A 23,912-nucleotide genomic window follows, 5' to 3' on the forward strand; every position below is an offset into this window, starting at 1 on the left:
CTTCCCAACCAGAAAGGCACATGAGGAGGTTAGGCAGAAGTGATTTTAAGAACAAACAGGAGACAGAGTATGTCTCTCTCACAGTGTGAGGCCAAGGCATAGCTATTTTGGCTCGAAGGAAGAGGCTTACCACTCATGAACTGAAGGTCGTAAATTACTGATCTCAAGATATCTAAGAAAGATATGGGAGAAGCACAGGAAAAAGAACCTTTCCACACTTCTGGAAAGTGACATCAGGTCTGGTTAGCAGAAATGATAACTGGCTTTATCACACAATTACTGTTCTAACTCCTACCAACTTCCCTCCTTAGTAGGTTCCCGATACCAGCATCTGCCCTGAAGACAGGACGGCAAGGAAATCCAATCAGTCCTTCCTAAAGGAAATCAACCCTGACTATTCACGGCTTCCCTTGTAGCTCAGTCAGTAAAGAATCTGTCTGTCTGCAGTGCAGGAGACCTGGGTTTGATCTCCGGGTTGGGAAGACCCCCTGGAGAAGGAAATGGCAACCCACTCCAGTATCCTTGCCTGGAAAGTCTGATGGACAGAGGAGCCCGGTGGGCTACAGTCCATGGGGTTGCAAAGAGTTGGGCACGATTGAGTGGCTGACACTTACTTACTTACTTATTCACTGGAAGGACTGATGCTAAAGCTCCAATACCTTGGCCACCTGATGTGAAGAGCTGATTCATTGGAAAAGACCCTAATGCTGGGAAAGATTGAAGGCAGGAAGAGAAGGGGATGACAGAGGATGAGATGGCTGGATGGCATCACCAACTCGATGGACATGAGTTTGAGTAAACTCTGGGAGTTGGTGATGGACAGGGAGGCCTGGCATGCTGTAGTCCATGGGGTTGCAAAGAGTCAAACATCATTTAGCGTCTGAACAACTCTGGCAAAAGCAGTTGGTTTGCTGGGAGGGTTAAAAGGCACAAGGGAGGGATTTCCCTGGTGGTCCAGGGGTTAAGACTCTGAGCTTCCAACGCAGGGGAAGTGTGTTGGGTCCCTGGCCAGAGAACTAAGATCCCGCACACGCAGCCAAAAGACAAAATAAAACCATGAGTGAGCGGAAAATCTCCACGTGGTCGATGCCCATCACAGAGCCTGAGCCTGCAGTTCCCTCATGCCCCAGTTAACAGATTTCCGGGGATGGTTTCCTTTGGAACATGAAACAGTATGAAAGCAAAATGGCCTTTAAGTGTGAACTTGATCCAGAAGTGCTGGAAAGAAGCTGGGGTGCAGTGTCGTGAAGGGACACAGCCCAGCAAGGCAGGTCTCTTCTGACAAGCAATCGGGGCCCAACACTGAGCGTGCGATGAGGCCTCAGCCAAGCGAGTGAGACCCAGCCCTGGTCCTCAGCAAGCAAACCACAGAGGACAGAGCGGGACACACACAGCGCCACTCACCGAAGGGTCACGCCCAAAGCATGGGATTACTCGTGCCAAGAAAAGAGAACTACTCTGAGGCTGACTCAGAGGACTGTTCAGAAAAGCCTGGGGAAAGGACCATTTTCGTGACGGGCCGAGAAGGAGGTGCTGCTCTCCAGGTGGAGGCGGAGGGAGTCTGCACAGAGGAAACAAGATGGGCCAACCCTGCATCGTCTGGAAAACAAATCTGGCTGGAGGAGATGGGAGCGCCAGCGGGGAGTCAGGGTGAGGCGGGAGTCGACGGGGACGCTTCTGCAAACAGCTGGGGAGGCACGTTTTAGGAAACCAGCCTGGTGACGACTGTTGGGAGGGTGGGGGTGGGCAGGGGGGAGGCACTCCCTCCCGGGCAAGCGATGGGTCCTCCTCTGGGGCTGGCAGAGGAGCTGAGAAGGGTGGAGGAAAGAAACTTCCCAAGGAAGAGTCCACGAGGTTCGGCAGCTGAGCTGATTATTGGGAGTGGGGGGCTGGTGCCACCTGGTATTTACAGACCACTCACCGGAGCACTTTTCACACCTGCCATTTTGCACGTTTCATTGTGAGCCTTCCCAGGAGGCAGAGGAGCTTCATGGATGAGGGAGCTAACCCACAGAGGTCAGACATGCCCAAGTGACAGGGCTGGGTCTGGAGGTTGACCAGTTAGCCCAGAATCTAATGCCTGCCCTGCCCACCATTTCCTTCTGCTCACGTGACCCCACCTCAGAACAGAGCAGCTTCACTGCCTTTCTGCTTCATCGCATCTGCAAAGAGACCAGGGTAATTTGACAGCCTGAGAAGGAGAAGCCGGCACCTGGACTGGGTCCTCGGGAGCTCCTTTAACACCTTCAGACACCCAAGCTATTTCCGCCCTGACCACACAGAGGCTGGTCTTCCCCAGCCCCCAGGTGGCCCCGTGGGACGCACAGCGCCCTTCCCGCTGCTCAGGGGGGCTTTGCCCGGCAGGGCCCCTTACCTCACAGCCGCTGTCATCCCAATGGGCGTGACTGGCAACGGCCGGACCCCGGGGAACAGGCCTCGGCTCAGAACCCGCGTTCCGTTCTGTATCACTCCTGGAGGAACTGGAAAAGCAAAGAGACACCACACGTGAGTCCCGCTGCGGAGACTTCTGTTCCGAGTCAGAAATTCTGGATACACCAGAGAGAGAGAGAGGGAGACAGGGAGAGAAAGAAGAGATACAGGTACAGAGAGCAAGCAGACAGACACACATACACAGACACAGACACACACAGAGACACACAGACACACACACACAGACACACACACACACACAGAGACAGACACAGACACACAGACACACACAGACACAGACACACACACAGACACACACACACAGACACAGACACACAGACACAGACACACACACACACAGACACAGACACACACACACACACAGATACACACACAGACACACACACAGACACACACAGACACACACACACAGACAGACACAGACACACAGACACACACACACACGGACACACACAGACACACACACACACAGACACACACACACACAGACACAGACACACACACACAGACACACACACACAGACACAGACACACACACAGACACACACACACACAGACACAGACACACACACAGACACACACAGACACAGACAGACACACACAGACACACACACACAGACACACACACACAGACACACACACAGACACAGACACACAGACACACACACAGACACACACACACAGACACACACACACAGACACACAGACACACACACACAGACACAGACACACACACAGACACACAGACACACACACACAGACACAGACACACACACAGACACACACAGACACAGACAGACACACACAGACACAGACACACACACAGACACACAGACACACACACACAGACACACACACACACAGACACACACACACAGACACACACACAGACACACACACACAGACACACACACACAGACACAGACACACACACAGACACACAGACACACACACACAGACACAGACACACACACAGACACACACAGACACAGACAGACACACACAGACACACACACACAGACACACACACACAGACACACACACAGACACAGACACACAGACACACAGACACACACACACACAGACACACACACACAGACACACACACAGACACAGACACACAGACACACACACAGACACACATACACAGACACAGACACAGACAGAGACACACAGACACAGACACACACACACAGACAGACACACACAGACACACACACACGGACACACACACAGACACACACACACACAGACACACACACACACACAGACACACACACACACACACACACACACCCGGTGACAGATACAAAAAGAATACCAGGAGAGCAAGACAGAAGGAGAGAAAGATACCACACCTCAAGAGAGAGATTTAGTCAGTCAAGTCGAACCAATAGCTTATTATTGATGCCTTGGTTAAAAAAGACAAGTGGGCTGCAAATATTACTTCCTGCATTTATTACATACAAGCTTTTCTCTCTAGGCAGACCCTTTCGGTCTCAAGAACCCGACGCCATCTTGAGCAGACAAATCGTTTTCCTCACGCTCCTCCGGCCACAGTCAGAGCTGGGAGTATCTTTCGAAGAGTCCGCAATCCAGGAAGGGGGAAACCCCAAACCAGCCAGAACAGCGGAGCCGACTTCGCAAGCTCCGCGGCGCCTCGGCGCTCCCAGCAGCCCGCGAGCGTCCCCGCGCGCGTCTCGGCGCGGCGGGCAGGGCGGTCGGCGGCGGCGCCGGCTCCGAAGCTCGGGCCCCGCGGCGGCCCTGCCCCGGAGCCCCCTCTGAGCAGACGCCCCGGGCGCGCTCGTCAGCCGTGGGCTGCTAGGCGCGCTCGGCCCCGCGTCACTCCCGAGCCGACCTCCTCGTCAGGGGCCACCAGACGCTGCCCGTGCCGCGCGGAACTCACAGTGGCCTCACTCGGATCTGAGCTGTTACACAACAGGGGGGCCAGAAGCAACTCCCGAGAGGCGACCTTCTCTGGCCCCCCGAACAGCGGTTTCTTCCGGCTCACGCTAACGCTCTTCCAGCGCCATCGGCACGCCTCCACGTGTCTGTCTAGGGGGCCAGGCCTGCCTCCCGTGGGAACACTCTGACAGAGGGCTCGTACACCTGGGCTTTAACCTGTTCTTCTGGTGGGACTTTGTGGGAGCTCATGGAATCTCCTTTTCCTTCTCTGAACAGTGTTCTCGAAGACCCTTTCCGTCTCTAGCACCCTTGAGTCCCCAGCCCTTGGCCCAGACTCACCCAAGGGCAGGGTGGACAGATCGTGCTTTTCTCAAACACAGACCTAACCAAAAAGAGTCTACGAAATCATACCTTCAAAAACGAAAACCACTCTAAATATTAAGTTTTTTAAAAGGCAATAAATCTTTTTATAGATTTTTTTTTTTGATGTGGACTATTTTAAACATTTTTGGTTGTTTCAGCTGCCAGACATGAGGGATCTTAGCTCCCAAAGAGGGGTCTAACCCGCACCCACTGCATTGGAAGGCAAAGTCTTAAACAGTGGGCCACCAAGGAAGTCCCTGGACATTAAGTTTTTAAAGCCGATATTATCTGTGTGGAACAAGTAGGCTTCCCAGAAAGTGCATACTTTTTAACTCCTGTAATTTCAGGTCTCTAAGAGCAGACTGATGTAAATGCGCTAAACCTCAAGTCGGGTCTTTCACGGTGGACGAACGTCTGCTCTGGAACGTGGGATAAAGTTGTAGACTGATTCCCTGGGGAGCTCCTGCTCGTATCCTCTGCCACGTCTCATCCAGGTCCGTGTAAGGTGCCCGTTACTAGGCTGTGCAAAAGGTGGGATAAGAGACAAACGGAGAGTGGTGCCTGAAGTCGTCACCACTAGCGCAGCTCGGGCTCGAGGACCCTCGTCTGCTCCCATATTTAATCACGCAGGCAGGCTGAACGAGACCAGGGGCTTCTACCTGTCACTTAACAATCAGCCTGATTTCAGATATTAGGTCATCTGAGGTGGGGGACTCACCAGGCACCTTAAAAGCATGAAACCTGTTAGGATATGACATTGCAACTAATTATCATGGTGTGCTTAGCTGATGAGTTCTCTGGACTCTAGCAGAGTGTCTGGAATTTAAATCTGCCCAAATTACCAAACAGCTTCATATAAAGCTACAAGACAGCGTGGTATACATGCAAGTGCCGACCTATAGATCCATGGAATGAAAGAGAATCCAAGAAAGAGACTCACGTGTATGTGGCCAACTGATTTTTGACAAATACGCAGACAATGGGGGGAAGAAGGGTTAGAACAATGAGACAGAAATGAACCTTGGTCCTGACCTCATACCAAACAGGGAAACTAATGAGGGATGCATCATGGAGCTAAATGTAAGGACTAAAGTTACAAAACTTCTGGAAGAAAACACCGGAGGGAAAATCCCAGTAATTCCAGAGGACAGACATATGTGTAAACCAGGAGGACTCTGGTGTTCACAGACGGATGCTTCAGGTGGAGATTATTTTTGGTTTGTCCCTCTGCTTTGGGGATTGTGGGAAAGGGTTTTTTCCAATTATTTTGCTGTGCAGTATCTCTTCAAAATGGTCAGTATTTAATGTGTCAGTCACTAGGGATCTCATCTAGAACATCAAGCAAACCTGATGGAATAGTACTCCCCCAAACAACTTAAATATTCAAAGTCTATACCACAGTTGTAATTCTCATCAGTAAGAATGATTACAGTCTCATGTACAGGCTGTATCAGTTAATGGATTGAATTACCAAGTACCTGTCCACACATTAGATGAAGAGGACACAGGGTCCCCCCAGCTAGGGGGGACAGGCAGAGAAGCGAAGAGGCAATGAAAATGTACTACAGCAAGCGCTAGGCCAGCGGGCCTACGGGCATGCAGGATGGGGACAGCTAACCCCAAACAAAGGCCATCTGGGAGGCCTTCCTGCAGGAAGTGCTGGGGACGTTAGTATTCAAAGGCACACACCAGGTCTGGAAGTGATGAAAAGCATAATGTGCGTAAGAACTAAAAAGTAATTTTGACAAAGCATATCACCCTAGCAGGAATGAGATGCATCTTTACACTTCACTCCTGGTGGCTCAGACAGTAGAGAATTCGCCTGCAATACAGGAGACCCGGCTTCGATCCCTGGGTTGGGAAGAGTCCCTGGAGAAGAGAATGGCGACCCCCTCTGGTATTCTTGCCTGGAGAACCCCATGGACAGAGGAGCCCGGTGGGCTACAGTCCATGGATGGGGTCGCAAAGAGTCGGACACGACTGAGCAACTAATCCTTCACTTTCACTATGGATACCGGGAAAACCAGTGAAGGGCTGTGAGCAGGGAGGTGGTCTCTAGCCTGGCGGCTGAGAGCCAGACTCTGGGGTCGCACGACCTGCCTCTGTGTCCCGTCAGCGTCCTTTACTGCCTGTGTCTCCTGACGCGCTCCTTAAGTAAGAAGAGGTCCCAGTATTGACCTCTCGGAGTATTTAGAGGTTTAACTGAATAAAGGCACGGCTGTTCTGAAAAGAGATGCCAGTCTTCAATCTCAGCATCACCCATGTGCTCAGCACCCCCAGAGGCGCCCTGCAGCGGCCCGCGAGAACAGGATGAGACAAAGCTGGATGGGGTCGGAAGCCCCTGGCCACTGTCCGGGTCACACGCTCAGCCGGAAGAGCAGCCACTGGGCTCACGGCACTTCCGTTCCCCGTGTGCAAATCACTTCAGAGTCACTCCCGTGGCGAAACACCCAGAGCACCTACAGTCCTGCGGCAAAGACTAGGAAGCCCCGGGCACACGCCCCCGGCCCGGCACAGAAGACTAGGGAGCCCCGGGCACACGACCCCGGCCTGGCACAGCCCTGCAGTCATCCGGCCATAGAGGAGACGCAGCCCCGCCTGTACCCGGAGCCCTCTGCCCGAGTGGCTGGAGCCTCCGATCACCAGCGGCTCACCTGGCGTCAAGGAGACGGAGAGAGGAGGTCAGCCTTCACCAAGGCAGCTACTGGACACGCTCGCTCAACTCCCTGTCTCATTAAGCTCCAGGGAAGGAGTGGTCACGAGTACACACTTGGGGCCACACGGCCTCTGTCCAAAGTCTTGCCCCACCACCAGCCCAGTGGCTCTGGGCAAGTGCCTTACCCTTCTGTGCCTGTTTGCTCGCCTATAAAGGAGGCGTGAGAGTACCTCAGAGCATCGTTTTGAAGATAAAACAAGACAAAACACAGGAGCTGCTAGCCCAGCGGCTGGCCCACTCCGGAGGCTCACCGTCACCAAGGTCACCGGGTTCACCCTCCGCCATCGCACCTCCCCTCACCGGCGCCCTCTCACTCATCATCTCTCAGGCACAGGATTTACCGGGGTCAGGACACGCAGAGAGTCTCAGTCTATCAGGCTTTTGGTAGCTCTCCCTAACTCTGCTTCCCTGCTGGCTCAGCCGGGAAAGAATCCACCTGCAATGCGGGAGACCCCAGCTCAATTCTTGGGGAGATCTGCTGGAGAAGGGAAAGGGTACCCACTCCAGTATTCCTGGGCTTCCCTTGTGGCTCAGCTGGTAAAGAATCTGCCTGCAATGTAGGAGACCCTGGTTCGATTCCCGGGTTGGGAAGATCTCCTGGAGAAGGGATAGGCTACCCACTCCAGTGTTCTGGCCTGGAGAATTCCACGGACTGTATTGTCCATGGGGTCGCAAAGAGTCGGATACAACTGAGCGACTTTCACTTCACGAGCTCTGCACTCACCCGCGAAGACATCTTCCTGGTGAATGCACTTCACAGAGACTCTCACGGACGGTTTCCCTGCAGCACGAGAAGGCCTTCCCCGGGCAGGTTCTGGAACCTGCTGACCCCGCTGGCGTGCACTTGAGGCTCTCCCTCGGACCCCGGTGCGCACTCTCACAGGAGCTGCTGCAGGACGCTGCCCCCGCCAAGCCCGGCTTCCCAGCGCTGCTGCAGGCAGCTCCTCACGGGGGGGTGGACGTGCCCCTCTCTGCCCACGCAGCTGGTGACTCGTAACTGCTCCCACCCTTTTCTCCCTTCTGTCCCCACACCCAGGTGTCTAGAATGTGGCTTCTGAGAGATGAATCCCGGCCGGCCTAACACGGCTGAGAAAGGCATTCCCAAGTCCCCGCGCCATGACTTTTTGAGTCTGGATCTGGAGACGGGGTCAGTGCCCCTGGCCCTTCGATTCTCAGCACATCTCCTTCCCTTCTATTTCCTCTGTGTTTTCCCCGATGTGTATCAACACACGTAAACCCAGGGCGCCTACCCAACCTGCTGAAATTAAACCTGGGCTCCAGCTAGAGAAGAGGTCGTAAGAAACTGGATATTTAGATTTGTGGCTTCTCACTAAATCAACTAAAAAAAGAAAAAGATAAAGCACCCTCCCCCCCAAGCATCATCCTTTCCTGCTACATCACTTAAGTACTTAGCTCTTCACATGGAAGTCTGCTCAATATTCTAATAACCTACAAGGGAAAAGAACTTGGAAAAGAACAGACACATCTGCGGTGCAACTGAGCCAGTTTGCTGTGCGCCGGAGTCTAGCATTGCGGATCAACTCTCCCCCAGCAGAAAATGCTTTTTAAGTCGGCTCTCCTAGGAGAGAAGACGTTTGTCTGAGACTCTCAAATCCTGGGACAAGGTGCTGAGGACATCAGCACTTTGTGTTAAACACTGACCCTCAACTTTTATCCATCAAGAAAGCAGCCCTCACACACACAGAGAATCAAATCAAGCAGCACCGTTCACTGTGATCCAAATGTGATCACTTCCAGAACCCGAAATAAAAACAGTGGAAGGCACAGGAGAAGCTTTCCTCCGTGCTCTGCCCGCCCCGGCTTCCCCAGCTCCCCTCCCCACGTTCTGTTTCCTTGATTTTCGCAGCTTCTAAAATTAACCTCTGAGCTCCGACTGCTGCGTTGGAGAGCAGCCCGGGCTAAGCTAGCAGAGGCCATAAGCTGAGCAGCAGGTGATTCGATAATCCTTCCCTTTCCTAGGACTGGCCCTTCTGCCCGCTTCCTTGCCAGGATGCGGGGAGGGCTGAGAGGAGGGAGCCCGCTTCCTGGTGCCTCTACAAGCATTCCAGCTCTGGGGGCGGGGGGCTGAGGACCTCCGCCTTCCCCCCCACTCCCACCCCCACCCCATTCTGTTGTTCTGTTTATCTAGAGCTTCTCTCTGGGAACATTCCAACCTGGCATGACGTCAGCCTTTGAAGATGAGTGGGCTTCCCTGGTAGCTCAGTGGGTAAAGAATCCGCCTGCAATGCAGGAAGGAGACCTTGGTTCGATCCCTGGGTTGGGAAGATCCCCTGGCGAAGGGAAAGGCTACTCTCTCCAATATTCTGGCCTGGAGCAGTCCATGGACTGCATACTCCTCGGGGTCAAAAACAATCCGACACAACTGAGCAACTTTCCCTTCATCTGAAGATGAGTAATGGTGCTCAGACTTCTTCTGACTTAGTAACAATCCCTCTATTGGGGTCAAAGGTGACTCACAAGGCTTGTCAGAGAACTGTAGGGCACGTAGTGGAGCAGAAATCTAGAGCAGATGTGAGTGTGAGTGTGAGTGTGTGAGTGTGTGTGTGTGAGCGTGTGTGTGAGTGTGTGTGTGTGCACTTGCAGTGTGTGTGCGGGCTCAGAGCTGACTCTTCGCAACCCCATGGACTGTAGCCCACCAGGCTCCTCTGTCAGTGGGATTTCCCAGGCAAGAACACTGGCGTGGGTTGCTGTTTCCTCCTCCGGGGGATCTTCCTGCCCGGGACCAAGCATGAGTCTCTTCTGCCGCCTGCACTGGCAGATGGATTCTTTACCCCTGCGCCAGCCGACAGAACGAGTGTGGCCACTCTGGAGCGGGTGAGACGTGGAATTCAGACGAGCCATGTTCTAAGCACACTGGATTTCAAAGACTCAATATGAAGAAGAGGACGTAAAATATTTCATTAACACCGTAAAATAATACTGATTACATTTTGCAGGCCGACTCTTTATCACTGGAGCCACCTAGGATGCCTCAACTAGAATCGAGACGTTAAGAATTAATCTACAGAGCCATACTTCTTTTTTTGGCAGGGGAGAGGGCTGCGGACGGATTTGGCTGGAAGCTCAGGAGACGGCGAGGCAGCGGTGTCCTGCCTGGGTTTTTCCGCAAGCCGTGCCCCGCAGAGCCCCTGAGACGTGGTGGCACGCCTTGCGGGAGGCTCCCCACGCCGCGAGCGGACCGAGCCAAAAAGAGAGAATGTTCCCGCTGGGGCTGCGGGGGAGACAACGCTGCAGGCTGAGGTTCTGATGAGCTCGGCCCCGCGGAAGTGAAGCGTCAGCGTGCAGGGAGGGGCTGAGGGGCCCCCCAGGGAGGGAGCTAAGGGGCATAGGTGCAGTGGGCACCCCCGGGGCAGGAGGCGGGCCTCCTCCTGACGGGGGTTCTGCCACCTTCTGGAGACGGCTCCTTGCTAGCACCTAACCGACTCCCAGCCTGCGGCCAGTCTGCCCGCAGGAAGGATGAGAGAGCAGGACCTCAGCGGCTGCCGCCTGGGGCCTCCGGAAGGGCCAGGACAAAGGCGAGACCTTAAACCGCCCAGGCCATCTTCTGCCTGCTGCGCAGCGCCAGGGGCAGACGGACGGGGTGGGGCCCCACTGACACGGGGCGTTGCTCAGCCCAGGCAGTGAACACGGGAGGCTGTCGACAGCAGCCCGCGAGGATGAGGCTGCGGTAACAGACGGCCACGGGCCTGCGTGGGGAGCAGGCAGGCAGGACCCCAAACCTGGGCGACACGCGTGCACACACACCCTGAGGCAGGCTGCCCATTCCCCACCAGCGCCCCGGCGTCTGCTGCCTTTGAGTCTTTTGGCTAAGGGATCAGGTCAGTTCAGTTCAGTCACTCAATCATGTCTGACTCCCTGCAACCCCATGGACTGCGGCACTCCAGGCCTCCCTGTCCATCACCAACTCCCAGAGTTTACCCAAACTCATGTCCATGGAGTCAGTGATGCCATCCAACCTCCTCTGTCGTCCCCTTTTCCTCCCGGCCGCAGTCTTTCCCAGCATCAGGGTCTTTTCCAGTGAGTCAGCTCTTTGCATCAGGTGGACAAAGTGACTAAGGGGTCACCTCCCACTGTTTCCAGGCTTTGGGCAAAGCCGGCAGGGTCGGGCATAGCGGCTTCTGCGCTGTATGTCCGGGACGGTCTCCCTTTGGGAGGTGAGGTCCTGCCTCTCATCCCAGACAAGAAACATCAGGTCGGGAGGCAAAGGGGGAGCAACGCACAGAAGAGCTGCTGTAGAGAGTCCTGGCGTCGGGACACAAGCCTCTGACTGCGCTTCTTAGGAGGCTGACGGGGGTTCCTCGGGCCCCCAAGTGCAGGAGCGGACGCTCAACGTACACTCACCCCCTTCCAACGGCCCTGCTCCAATCTCAGGGGCTTCTCACCCACTGACTATGCCCTAGCTGGATTTCCAGGGGATCTGATGAGGCTTGGGGTCAGACAGGAAGGTGAATACAAAGCTGATGCCCAGGCATTAAACTGACTTCTCTGCTGTCTCCTTCCAGACTTCTGTGGGTTGCCCAGTCCCTTCCTACCAGGACGCTAGAGCCCGCTCCTGGCAGGCTCACCAGGGCTGTGGCTGGGCTTCTCACAGTAGTCAGAGCGAGGTGGGAAAGCCCTATGTGACTCCACAGCTTCACAACGTGAACATGGAGCTCGGAAAACCAAGTTCAGCATCCCAACACACATAAGACTACAGACACCCTGAAAAAAAATTGTTACAACACGTGTTACAGTAAGGGAGAGGGGAGCAGCTCATTTAGCCATGAGAACACTGAAAACAATTAATTTCTTAACTCATCAGGATCAACCCTTTTCTATCTGTGATCAAGAATCTAGGGATAATAGACCTTTATAAAACTGCCAAGGATCGCTGATGACCAGTCCCCTGGCCTTTCCTCGCTTAACGCCTTTATTCCCGTTCATCAAAATAACTTCCTTAAACCAACGATCACTGCGGGCAGTGACTGGTACGAAGGAAGGTACCCAAACCTTATGTAGCTCTGATCAAGTCAGTACGCTTGCCCCGTGATGAATTATCCACCTTGATTTCAGAAACTGTTTCAGAACATAACTGGACTACAGTCTGGCCTACTCTCTTCCTGCAAGAGATATCTGAGAACCGAGTTTTTTTTTTTTTTTTTTCACTTCCGTGTAACTTCAAACATCCTTTAAAACCCACATTACAGGTTAACTGCCAGTTACAGGACTGCACTGGCTCTGTGTCTGCTTAGCAGTGGTGATTCCTTCTCGGAGGTGTGGGCAGTCTTTATTTCAACGGCCAGCAAGCTGAGCTCAGCAAAGAGAGAATGAGGATTCTGTGCCTTCAGGACCAAGTAACCACAGCCTTCGGCAGAGAGATGACTGTCCTGAGAACGCCTGGCTGCATCTCTTAGGTCTTTTAAACCAAGGGACAGGGGAGGAAGGATGGAGCCAATTTCCTAAAGCTGCTGGCAGGCTAGGAGCGATGGTCTAGAACTCGACATCAGACAGCTGGGGAGGGTTTAGGAACAGACGTTCTCCTGTGGGAGATGCCACAAGCTCCCGAAGTGGGGATCCCTTTGCTTAGCAGGCCGGGTGGCACTCAGAACGAGGCAGGTGGGCATCGGAGGGGGTCGGCTGCGGCACGGCACGAGTCCACGCACAGCCAGGCGGTGACACCGTTATCCTGCCAACGGGCCGAACGGGCCGCAGGGGCTGAGCTGGCTGTCTGATCAACAGGCTTCCGCCGGGAGAGGGACGTGGCCGCTGGGAGGACAGGGGACTGACATCTGCGTTTGCGTCATTGGTCATCACTGGGGGAGGAGACCATTCTAAAAACACGCTAGCTCCAGGGGTGGGGAGAAGACATCGGATGGTGCATGAAGAGCAGTTCCAGGCAGGAGGCAAGTATGTCTTCAGCTGGGCCTTGCTGGAGGGCCGACGGGAGGTGGAGCCGGGAGCCCGCTTCTCAGAAGCAACCCTGCCCTTCTGTCTGTGTGGCCTTGTGCACAGGACGACATGGGGTGGGGGAACCCCAGTGTTGCCCTCTGCAGGCTGTTCCAAGCTCCTGCATACCCACCTTGCTAGGTTTTCCTCTCCTCACCCTAGGACAGGAGCCTGTTATTCATGAGGTCCCCAAGGGGACAGGCATGTCTACAAATGGGTCCTGCTGAGTCCCACGACTGTGAACCGGGCCCCTGCAGCCTCTTCTAGCAGAAACGACAAGCTCCCAGGAATAGCTCCTGAAGAAGAAAGGGTCTGTTCTCTGGGACTCATTCCTGGTTCCCTTCCCTGCCCCTGAGTCTCAAGCCCTGAAATTACCTTAGCACTCTGTCATCTTGGAAACACACCTACGCATTCAGTCACACACGTGCGTGGCGGCGTCTCTCTACGCACATGTATGGAATCACGCACTGCGGTAATTCAAAGTGGTTCTCTAAGGTGGGGGCGGGGGGGCGGTCTGCTTGGGCGTTAGTTCTTCCTACGGCCTGGTATGTAAAGAAGAAGGTTAAGTTCACAAACTGTGGTGCTGTAGGCTATAGAAGCATCTACTCACAACCTGCTTGTATCTCAGGGGGAGTATTCAAAAGCATCATGGCAGTGGCAGCGTCAATGTCAGGATCTGGAAAAATCAACCAATAAACAACATTATTTACAACGGGGCTGGTGTGTGCGAGTGTCCTTCCCCCGCAAGTTACAGTTTATGAACACAACAGAGGAAAAGAAAAAAAATCCAGGAACTTGGGTCTTCCACGGTTGGCCCAGTGGTTGAGAATCCACCTTCCAATGCAGGAGAATGAAGGTTCGATTTCCTGGTTGGGGAACTAAGATTCCACACGCTGTGGGGCAAGTGAGCCTGAGTGCCCATTTATTACAATGGAAAGAAGTCCTCTCGTCACAATGAAGGTCGCCAGGGCAATGAGGGATCCTGTGGGCTGCATCTAACACCCAACACCGTCAAAAAGAAAGAAATCCATAAAGAACGCAGAAACTAGAGGAGCATTCCCCAAGGTGACTTCCTGCCCGTCTGGATGTGCAAGGAAGAACGCTGCTCGAGAAGGAGATTTAAGGGGCGCAGTGCGGGCTCCTCAGCACGGTGCTCCTTTCATCGTTTGCGCCGTGTGCTCCTGAGGAGCTGCTGATCTCCGTACCCGCTCAGCCTGTCCCCCTGGGGTGGAGGGGCAGGAGAGTGGGCGACAACACAATGTTCAGCCACGGGAATCTCTAACGGGGCGGGGACGCTCACGGCATCAAGAGGAGAAAGCACCAGCCACACCTGCGTCTAGCGAGGCACAGATGAGACACTCGGTCACTCCCATTCGTCAGCAGAATGTAAACTGTATTTCATGAGGCTGTCACAGCAGTGGTGGAGGTGGTGAAGGCCTTACACACACACACACACACACACACACACGCACACACACTTCAAATCTATAGGGAAAAAAATCGCGGTTTTGATGTTGAACATACAACAGTTGTTTCCACATCTATTATTGCTTTTAATATGGGACCAAAAAAAAAAAAAAAACTCATCACTGCATTGCTATCCGTTTTAATAGGTTTCTGAATCCTTTCTGATCCACCGGTTGACAGATGGCTGCTTATATATAGACAGAAAAATATTATCCTTTTATAACTAAATTCGTTTTCCTCTGAGAGACAGCAGCGCTGCTGCTATGGAAATGAAAGTCACCATGGCAACGGTAAACAACCCCCAAGAACGGTTGCTGACCAGGCTAAAAGAAGCAGCTGCCCCGGCGCGGCGTCCCAGCTGCCCGGGCTGGAGCTCACCGGCTGGGCCAGGAGGCCACGAGACAGGCGCTGCCAAGCCCCATGCACACACGGGGAGTCGACGGCCACAGCCTGTCCCTGGAGACCGCCACCTCCGTGTCCCCTGCACCAGCGACGGACGACGGTGGGGGCCCCTCACGTGTCAGTTCTCGTACAAGTTATACACCCCAAAATTCAATTTATTGCTGATGGCCCCATGGCACTTTATTTAGGGTTTTTATGCTAGAAAACGACCTTTTTTTTTAACCGTTTTTTTTTAAAGTACATTTTTCATAACTATATAGGAGCAGTTTAATTTCAGGGAAGTAATGTGATACAGTATAAAGCCCCACAGGTGATTAATAATATGGATGATGCTGGTTCCAAAAGACAATCTCTCAAAAAAGGAAAAAAAAAAAGAAAAGAAACAAAACTAAGGGAAGTGAACTAGACCCTGCAGCCTTTTTCTATTCCACCTGCAGGAGGCCCATTACTCACGCTCCATAATGGGGTGCCAAGTTCATTTTGATAAGTACATTTTATGAGAAACAGGTAAATTAATTCATTTGACAACTCCTGGGGTGAAATTCCTAAAACAGTCATCGATTCTCCTTGATCTTAAAATGTAAATGCATATATAAGCTGAACGATGAATCAAAAAACTTAAAGCTACACTCACTGCGGCTAGGGTTGCTGCAGCGCCTGCCCTCTCAGCTCCCCACCAAGACAAAGGGCTCACAGTGCTGAGGTACTGCTGGGATTCCACCAGCCATGGGCAGCAGGCAGCTCCCGGGAGGTCACGGCGCGGGCTGAGCCTTCCTCTTTTTGGAAAAGGCCTTTCCTTTCTCAGGACTGAGGAAATATGCATGTTTCCCCTCAGCAAGCAAAAGTTCTTTGCCATGTTCGAGAAGGCAAGTGTTGCAGGCAACCCAGGGCTTGCCTGCCCGGAGGGTCTCCACCTCCCCTGGCCACTCCCACTTGGAGTTTTCCTGAGCGACCAGGAGGTCTGATGGGGACAGAACAAGACGAAACACAGGTAAGGAGTCTTGAGGCTTTTCCTGCCTGTTTTGTCAGAAAAGGAAAGAAAGTAGTTCCATACTCTTCAAACACACATCTGACCTCAGGAGGAAGGTGTAAGGGACCCCAGGTGGGAAGATACAATGAAAGAAATGCAAAGGGAAGAAAGAGAACCTTAACGAGAGAGAGCATCCGCATCACAGCCTCAGCGGGGCAGCCCCAAGGACAGCACGAGCCCCCATCGAGCCAGTAAACACACAAGCGAAGTAAAAATAAGACGCTTTAGGACAAGCCCTCCAATCCTGTCTTCCACCCGGATTCGCCATGCCCAAGGCCCCAGAGATAAAAAGTCCGCTGCTATCTTGGCATTCCTGCTGGTCTCCAGGCACTTGGGGGTAAGTGTAACACCCAGCCTTCTCGCTATTTCATTCATCAGCAGCTCCTGAGCCCCACTCTCCATTCTCCCTGGGAGTCTAAGCCTGAAGAGGCAGCAGAGTGGAATGGAGAGCAGACCCCGAATGCCTCCATCACGACCTCTTGGCAGATGAATCAGCAAACGGTGTGAAAAAACAGTGAGGAAGTGTGTTTGTGCAGGTGTGTGCTCCCTGGCACGACAGCGCCAGCCCTTCCCCAGGGGATACAGCGAGACTCATCCTGGGGGGATAGTTTGATGAGCATGACAGATTTTATACCACTGCTTGTTGCTGCTCGTTGCTAAGTCAGGTCTGACTCTCTGCGACCCCATGAACTGCAGCGCTCCAGGCTTCCCTGTCCTTCACCATCTCCCAGAGTTTGCTCAAACTCAAGTCCATTGAGTTAGTGATGCCATCCAACCATCTCATCGCCTGTCGTCCCCTTCTCCTGCCCTCAATCTTTCCCAGCATCAGGGTCTTTTCCAATGAGTCAGTGCTTCACATCAGGTGGCCAAAGGACTGGAGATTCAGCTTCAGCATCAGTCCTTCCAATGAACACCCAGGACTGATCTCCTTTAGGATGGACTGGTTGGGTCTCCTTGCCGTCCAAGGGACTCAGGAGTCTTCTCCAGCACCTCAGTCTGAAAGCATCAGTTCTTCGGCGCTCAGCCTTCCTTACCGTTCAGCTCTCACATCGAGTGCCACCACCTCCACAATCAAGGTGGAGAGTAGAGCGAAGACACACGTGTCCTGCGCTCCAAGGTCTCCTTTTGGCCCGCTGCTCTGGGCAGCAGCAGACTTGCTTTCTGCTACTCATCTGTGAAGCAGGGTCAGTAGTTCTCTCCTATCGCTGTTCTTCCCCACTAGCTCTCCACTGTGTAGATACACTAAGGTGTGTTTATCCACTGGGTTGATTCCAGTTTGGGATCTTCCAAAAAAAAAAAGCTACTGTGAATTTCTGAACCAGTCTTTTGAGAAGATACACTTTCATCCCCTTGGGTAACTGCTGATAAGTGTATGCTCAGCTTTACAGGAAGATGATTTTTTCCCAAAGAGGCTGCACCACGTATGAGTTCCAGTGGCTCCACATTTGTGTCAACACTTGAAACTGCCAATAAAACTTGAGCCGTTCTAGAGATGTGATGGTGCGTCCTGGTGATTTTAACTCGCATTTCCCCACTGACAAACGGTGCTGACAGCTTCTCATGTGTTAACAGCTGTGGGTATATCTTCTTTTGTGGAAAGCCTGTTCACGTCTGTGCCTGTGTTGTAACTGGGCTGCTAATTTCTCACTCTAGAGTTTTAAGTGCTCTTTCCGCATCTGGATGGAAGTCCTTTGGGAGACACGTTTTTCTCAATCCACGGTGTCTATTAGTTTCTTAACAGTGTTTCTTAATAAGCAAAAGTTTGAAATTTTTCTAAAGTCCAATTTATCACTTTCTTTGATAAATTTTTCTCAATGATTTTTGTATCCCAACTAAAAAATCTTTGTCTACCCCTAAAGTTGCACAGAACTGTCTCCTGTGGGGCATCTTTTTAAAAATCTCATGTTGGTATATCAAGTATAAACATTATCTGGGTTCAATACTCAGATCCAAATAAATGAAAATGGAAGGGATCAACCAGACCTCTTTCTTTATCTGGCAGGCTGATGAAGCACAGACCTCCAGAACCATACAGGTCAATATAAGAAGGACCCTCTCTGGCTCCAGGTGTGCTGGGAGAACCCCAGGCAGCCCGAAGGCCTTAGGCAGCCCGCCGTGTCCGTCAGAAAGTCTCCTGGAGCCTCTCCTATGCATAAGACACGCCTTTATGCTCGTTGCAACCTGACCTCCTGTGCGTGTTCCAGCCTTCAGAGAAGACAATCTCCCGTCTCTCCTCTCTAAAGAGTTGCTGAAAGTGACAGTCGCTCAGTCTTCTCCGACTCCTTGCGACCCCAGGGACTGTAGAGTCCATGGAATTCTCCAGGCCAGAACACTGGAGTGGGTAGCCTGCCCTTTCTCCAGGGGATCTTCCCAACCCAGGGATCGAACCCAGGTCTCCCGCATTGTGGGGGGATTCTTCACCAGCTGAGCTACCAGGGAAGCCCAGTATTATTAAAATATTTACGTTTTTCCCCTTAAAATACAAAAAATCAAGAAAGCAATGCACGCCCATTGTGGAAAAAAACAAAAACGAAACACTCAGTGGCTATAACGTGAGGAGTAAATGCCTTCCTTCCCCACAGACCCAGTCCCAGAGTTCCAGCTTCTCGCCCAGCTGTCCAGAAACTGTCTATACAAACATAGGTGTTTGCTGACATACCAGCGCACACACACTCATGCACACATACCTATTTTTAAAAAATTGGTTCCTATGGAAAACACTTTTCTGGAAAGAACTCTTCCCCCTTATTTTTCAGTTAACAACAGATCTTGGCACGCTTTCATATTAGTGTCTATCAGCTGAAGTTTTTTTGCGATGACTTTTTCAGGCAGAAAAACAGACCACAGGGCTAGCGGCGACGTGGCCTCTCCTTCGGACTGAAGACTCTGGGCGGGCAGCACAAAGCCCTTGTAGCCAGAAGCCTGGCCCCCACACGGCTTCTCCCCACGGGTCCCGAGGCCTGGAGACGAGGCCTGGGCACAGCCCCCCCACCCCGGCCTGCGGAGCAGTGAGGCTCCCGTCTCTCCCTCCCCAGCCCGTCACAGCCCTCGCTCCCCATGCTCGTCCTCACGAGCACACTTTGTGGAGGCTGCCCAGAACCTGCCTGCCAACGCAGGAGACAGGAGTCGAGGGTTGGACCCGAGTGGGGAGAACCCCTGGAGAGGGCATGGCAACCCACCCCGGTAGAATCCCACGGACAGAGGAGCCTGGTGGGCTACAGCTACAGTCCATGGGGTCAGGGAGTCAGAAATGACTGAAGCGACTTGGCACAAAAGTCTCTCTGCCGCCCTCACGCCACTCAACCTGGCTTACAGCATAAGTAAAGAGGAAGATGTTTTTTTGGCCAGGAACTCTTTTTAGGAATGAAGATCCACTTGGCAGAAGCCAACCTTCTGATGGGTCTGGGGACTGAGGCTGAGATAGCAGCACCCTCTGTTCTTGAAGGGGGCCCCGGGGGTACTGAGCTCAGCACCCTAACACTGGAGGCCATATCACTTACCACTAGGTTGAGCACCAAGTACGCCATCATGGACGCTTAACACCCATCTTCAAATCCAAGCCGATCTCTAATCCCACATTTAAAAAAAAAAAAAACACTCACTTCTCAGGCTTCAGTAACAAATGTTACTTCTCTGCTGGCCGGGTTCCCAGCGGCCCATTTCAATTTTCATCTTTAATACAGCTGTCTTATCACATTGCCTCCTCTCTGCGCTAGGAGACTGAAAAATGGTCACACATTTTAAAGATATTTTCGAACCCTCTTTCTCCTGAAGGTATAGACACAATTATATTACCCTATAGTGAAATAGGAGGTAATGAAGTTTCCAGAACCAACTGTTCAGCTGTTTGGATTAAAAAAAAAAAAAGACTGTGGCTTATATTACCAAACTGTGGAAATGATTTCTTCTGGGTACCGGGAGAAGACTGCACCGTACAGCCTGTGGGATCTTAACCCCCCATCAGAGATGCGAGCCCCGCCTGCGGCACAGCAAATGCAGAGTGTTAACCACTGGACTGCCAGGGAGGGCCCCCAGCTCATCATTTTAATTAAATAAACATTTTTTAATTTTTTGTCAATTTTGTGGGATTTTAGCTCCCTGACCGGGGATTGAACCCACGCCTTTTGCACCGGCAGCACAGACTCTCACTGGACTGCCAGGGAGGTCCCGAGGCGTTTCCTCGGTGACTGTGACGGAGAGCACGAGGCGAGGCTTGAGGAGGCTTGGCCTTGGCTCCGGAGGCTGTAGCTGATGAACAAGTGACTTTGGTTTTGCTGGACTTCCTGCTGCTGCTGCTGCTGAGTCGCTTCAGTCGTGTCCGACTCTGTGCGACCCCACAGACGGCAGCCCACCAGGCTCTCCGTCCCTGGGATTCTCCAAGCAAGAACACTGGAGTGGGTTGCCATTTCCTTCTCCAGTGCATGAAAGTGAAGTCGCTCAGTCGTGTCTGACCCTCAGCGACCCCACGGACTGCAGCCCACCAGGCTCCCTCTGCTGGATCTGAGCGGGCTCCTTTTCCAAGGCTGCTGGGGGGCCGCAGGCCTGCGATACGCTGACCGGTTTTAACCCGCATTGCACCGAGCTCCTGGCTCCGCCCACGACGCTCCCTGACTTCCGCTTTCCAGCTCATGGCTGCCAGAAACGTGTGCTCCACGGAGAAGCTACCCAAGGGGCATCCGCTGCAAGGCCTGCAGGGGCAGCTAGCGAGCAGGCTCTGACCGCTGGGCCTGCTGGCCGTGAGCAGAGGGGCATCGGCGGTTTGCGGGAGGGGCTGCTGATGCTGGGCTGGGGGGGGCGGGGGACAGGCCGAAGCCTTCCAGACTCCGGACTTCCTCACTTTGGAAACCTGTTTGGTCTTGCCTTCCTCGAGAGCAAAGGCCCACCACCCGGCGGAAACCGGGAAGCCAGCTCTGAGCGGGGATGGCTTCCAGGGGTAGGAATGGGAACGGGGGCTCCGACGAGAGCCCCGGCACCGGACGACCTGGCCACACCAACGTCTCGGAGGAAGGGCGCGCCAAGCCCAAAAGCTGGAGACAGGCTCAGGCGGGGGGTCCCTGAGGTGGGGGCGCAAGGCCCGCTGGGATGCCGGGGGCGCCGGGGGCCTGGACGCACACCTGCGGCACGGCTGTCAGCATTCCTGGGTGATATCACTCTCACACATCTGAGAGGCTAACCCTCCAGGCATCCACCTAGGTGGTTAGGGGGCTCCTGGGCACCTACCTGGCGCCGTTTTTCCCCCTCTCCAGCTATCACTTCTCCCCACCGACTGGAAGGTCAGCTCCTGCCCAGGCCCCACTGGAAGCCACTTCCTCCTCTAGCAAAGGCCACAGGATTCCTGGCAGTTCCTGCACCAACCCCTCCCCATCCCCAGCGGTTCTCCTGGGGGCCTGGCCCCCACCAGGCGCTGCAACGCTTGTCCCTGGCGACAGCTGAAGACTTCCATCTGCACAGCATCTCCAACCGGGTGGACATGCAAAGCCACTTTTCCAGAGGCAAAGAGCCCATCTCAGAGTGACATCGGCAGGTGCGTGAGGCTTAATGCCACACAGAACACTGGCATCAGTGCCCCAAGGCACACAGCAACCGCCCGCCTGGCTCTCAACCGTCTTGCTCCTTGAGAACTGGAAGAACTTGAGAACTCTGCACATCGGGCACACGTGTGTATAAATTACACTGACTCACCAGAATTTCAGAAGGGACCAGGGATCCCTCGATTTCCCCAGGCCTGGTAGGTGACGACGGTCATCGGTGAGGACAGGTCAGAACTAAACCTCAGCCCATGCTTTCTATGTACTGAACTGCGCACGCCATCCCGGGCAACGAACCACCATCCTTGTGTTCTCGGGCCTTAGAAGATCTTTCAGCTGAACTGAAGAAAGCGTTTCCCACGCTGAAATCAGCCACCTCAGCAGGAGCTGCCCTCAAACATGAGGACGAGGGGCAGCTGCCATTCTGGACACTGAGCTCTACCCTCAGGTAGCTGCACGGTGGGCAAGGGTCACGCTCTACGCCTGGGAGCGATGCTCAGCATCTCCCTTCATTTACTTCGAGACAAGTATTCCAAGAACCTGTCTGCAGTCAGGGGATGTGGGTGGGGTGAGGGAAGTAAATGAAAAACAAAATAATGTGCCTGTTACAGCCCGTGGGCTATACCATCCCCAGAGAGGGATCCCCCACGAGGCTGGAAACAAGCCTGTAGTTAGTAGTGATGGGCGGTTGGGTGAGTACGGGGGTGGCGAGGGGCCCAGAGGGACACGTGCAGCCCCCACCCCGACCCTGTGTCTGCACCCCAGGGACCTGAGTCCAAGGGCGTGTCAATGAGCTCCCTCGCTTTGGTACAGTGGGTTTCCAGATGAACATCAGAGGTAAAGAACGCGCCTGCCAATGCAGGAGACCTGGGTTGGATCCCTGGGTGGGGAAGACCCCCTGAAGGAGGGCATGGCAACCCACTCCAGGATTCTTGCCTGGGGAATCCCACGGACAGAGGAGCCTGGCGGGCTTCAGTCCATGGGGTTGCGAAGAGTCGGACATGACTGGGTGACTATGCAATAACAGCAAATCTCTTATGAATGGGCTTCCCTATCACTCAGCTGGTAAAGAATCTGCCTGCAAGGCAGGAGGCCAGGGTTCAATCTCTGAGTCCGGAAGATCCCCTGGAGAAGGAAATGGCAAGCCCCTCCAGTATTCTTGCCTGGAGAATCCCATGGACAGAGGAGCCTCGGGCGCTACAGTCCACAGGATCGCAGAGTTGGACACGACTGAGTGCCTGTCCTGATCAGAAGTAGGCCGAGAAGGAAGGACTTCTGCCTGCTTTCAGCTCCAAGAAAGCAAATACGTTAGCGCCCTCTGGTCACCCCTTCTCAGATGAAGAGTCACAAACATATACTACTAAAGCCTGAATATTTGTTGGAAGGACTGAAGCTGAAACTCCCATACTTTGGCCTCCTGATTCAAAGAGACGACTCACTGGAAAAGACCTTGATGCTGGGAAAGACTGAGGGCAAAAGGAGAAGAGGGTGGCAGAGGATGAGATGGTTGGATGGCATCAGCTACTTGGTGGGCATGAATCTGAGCAAACTTCAGGGTATGGTGAAGGACAGGGAGGCCTGGTGTGGTGCAGTCCATGGGGTCGTAAAACAGTCGAACAGGACTTGGCGATTAAACCACAACTGCAACAAAACCTAGTTACTTAAAATCTGCTTGGGGTACATTTAAAAAAAGTGATCATTTTGTTGTTGCTTATTTATCGGCCGGCTGTGCTGCCCACGTGGGGGATCTTAGTTCCCCACCAGGGACAAGCCCGTGCACCTCTGCGGTAGAAGCGTGGCGTCTGAACCACTGGACCGCCAGGGAATCATCTGCTCGAGCTACCCTAATAAACAGCGGAAGGAGACGAACAGGCTCTCTTCCCTGCACTCACACACGGGACTACGACAGCGGGCTGACACCACTGTGCCTCCACAGGCCAGTGGGTCCTGGGAGAGCCCAGCTCTTTCTCCATCAGAGACTCGAGTCTTAGACACAAAGAGGGACCAAAGCAGGGAGAAACGCACTTCCCGCTGGAGAGGTGGAGGCCCTCGTTCCCAGGCGTTCCCGTTCAGTCTGCCCGCGCTGCACCAGAGCCCCGACGTC

General features: G+C 53.5%; 1 protein-coding gene across 6 annotated transcripts in view; it reads right to left on the bottom strand.

Moving 5' to 3' along the window:
• The window catches only part of FOXN3 (forkhead box N3), a 450,721-nt gene that overhangs the window by 20,701 nt on the left and 406,108 nt on the right, over window positions 1–23,912 (bottom strand). For 5 of the 6 annotated variants that reach the window (XM_052646565.1, XM_052646567.1, XM_052646566.1 and 2 more), the window contains 2 exons: window positions 13,992–14,057; window positions 2,375–2,480 (listed from right to left, as the gene is read on the bottom strand). In XM_052646565.1, the coding sequence (XP_052502525.1) occupies window positions 2,375–2,480; window positions 13,992–14,057 (172 nt within the window). The remainder of the gene's footprint in view (window positions 1–2,374; window positions 2,481–13,991; window positions 14,058–23,912) is intronic. The other variant, XM_052646570.1, reaches the window with a different exon arrangement.

This window comes from Budorcas taxicolor, chromosome 10 (assembly GCF_023091745.1).
Source record: "Budorcas taxicolor isolate Tak-1 chromosome 10, Takin1.1, whole genome shotgun sequence".
Lineage (NCBI taxonomy): Eukaryota > Metazoa > Chordata > Mammalia > Artiodactyla > Bovidae > Budorcas > Budorcas taxicolor.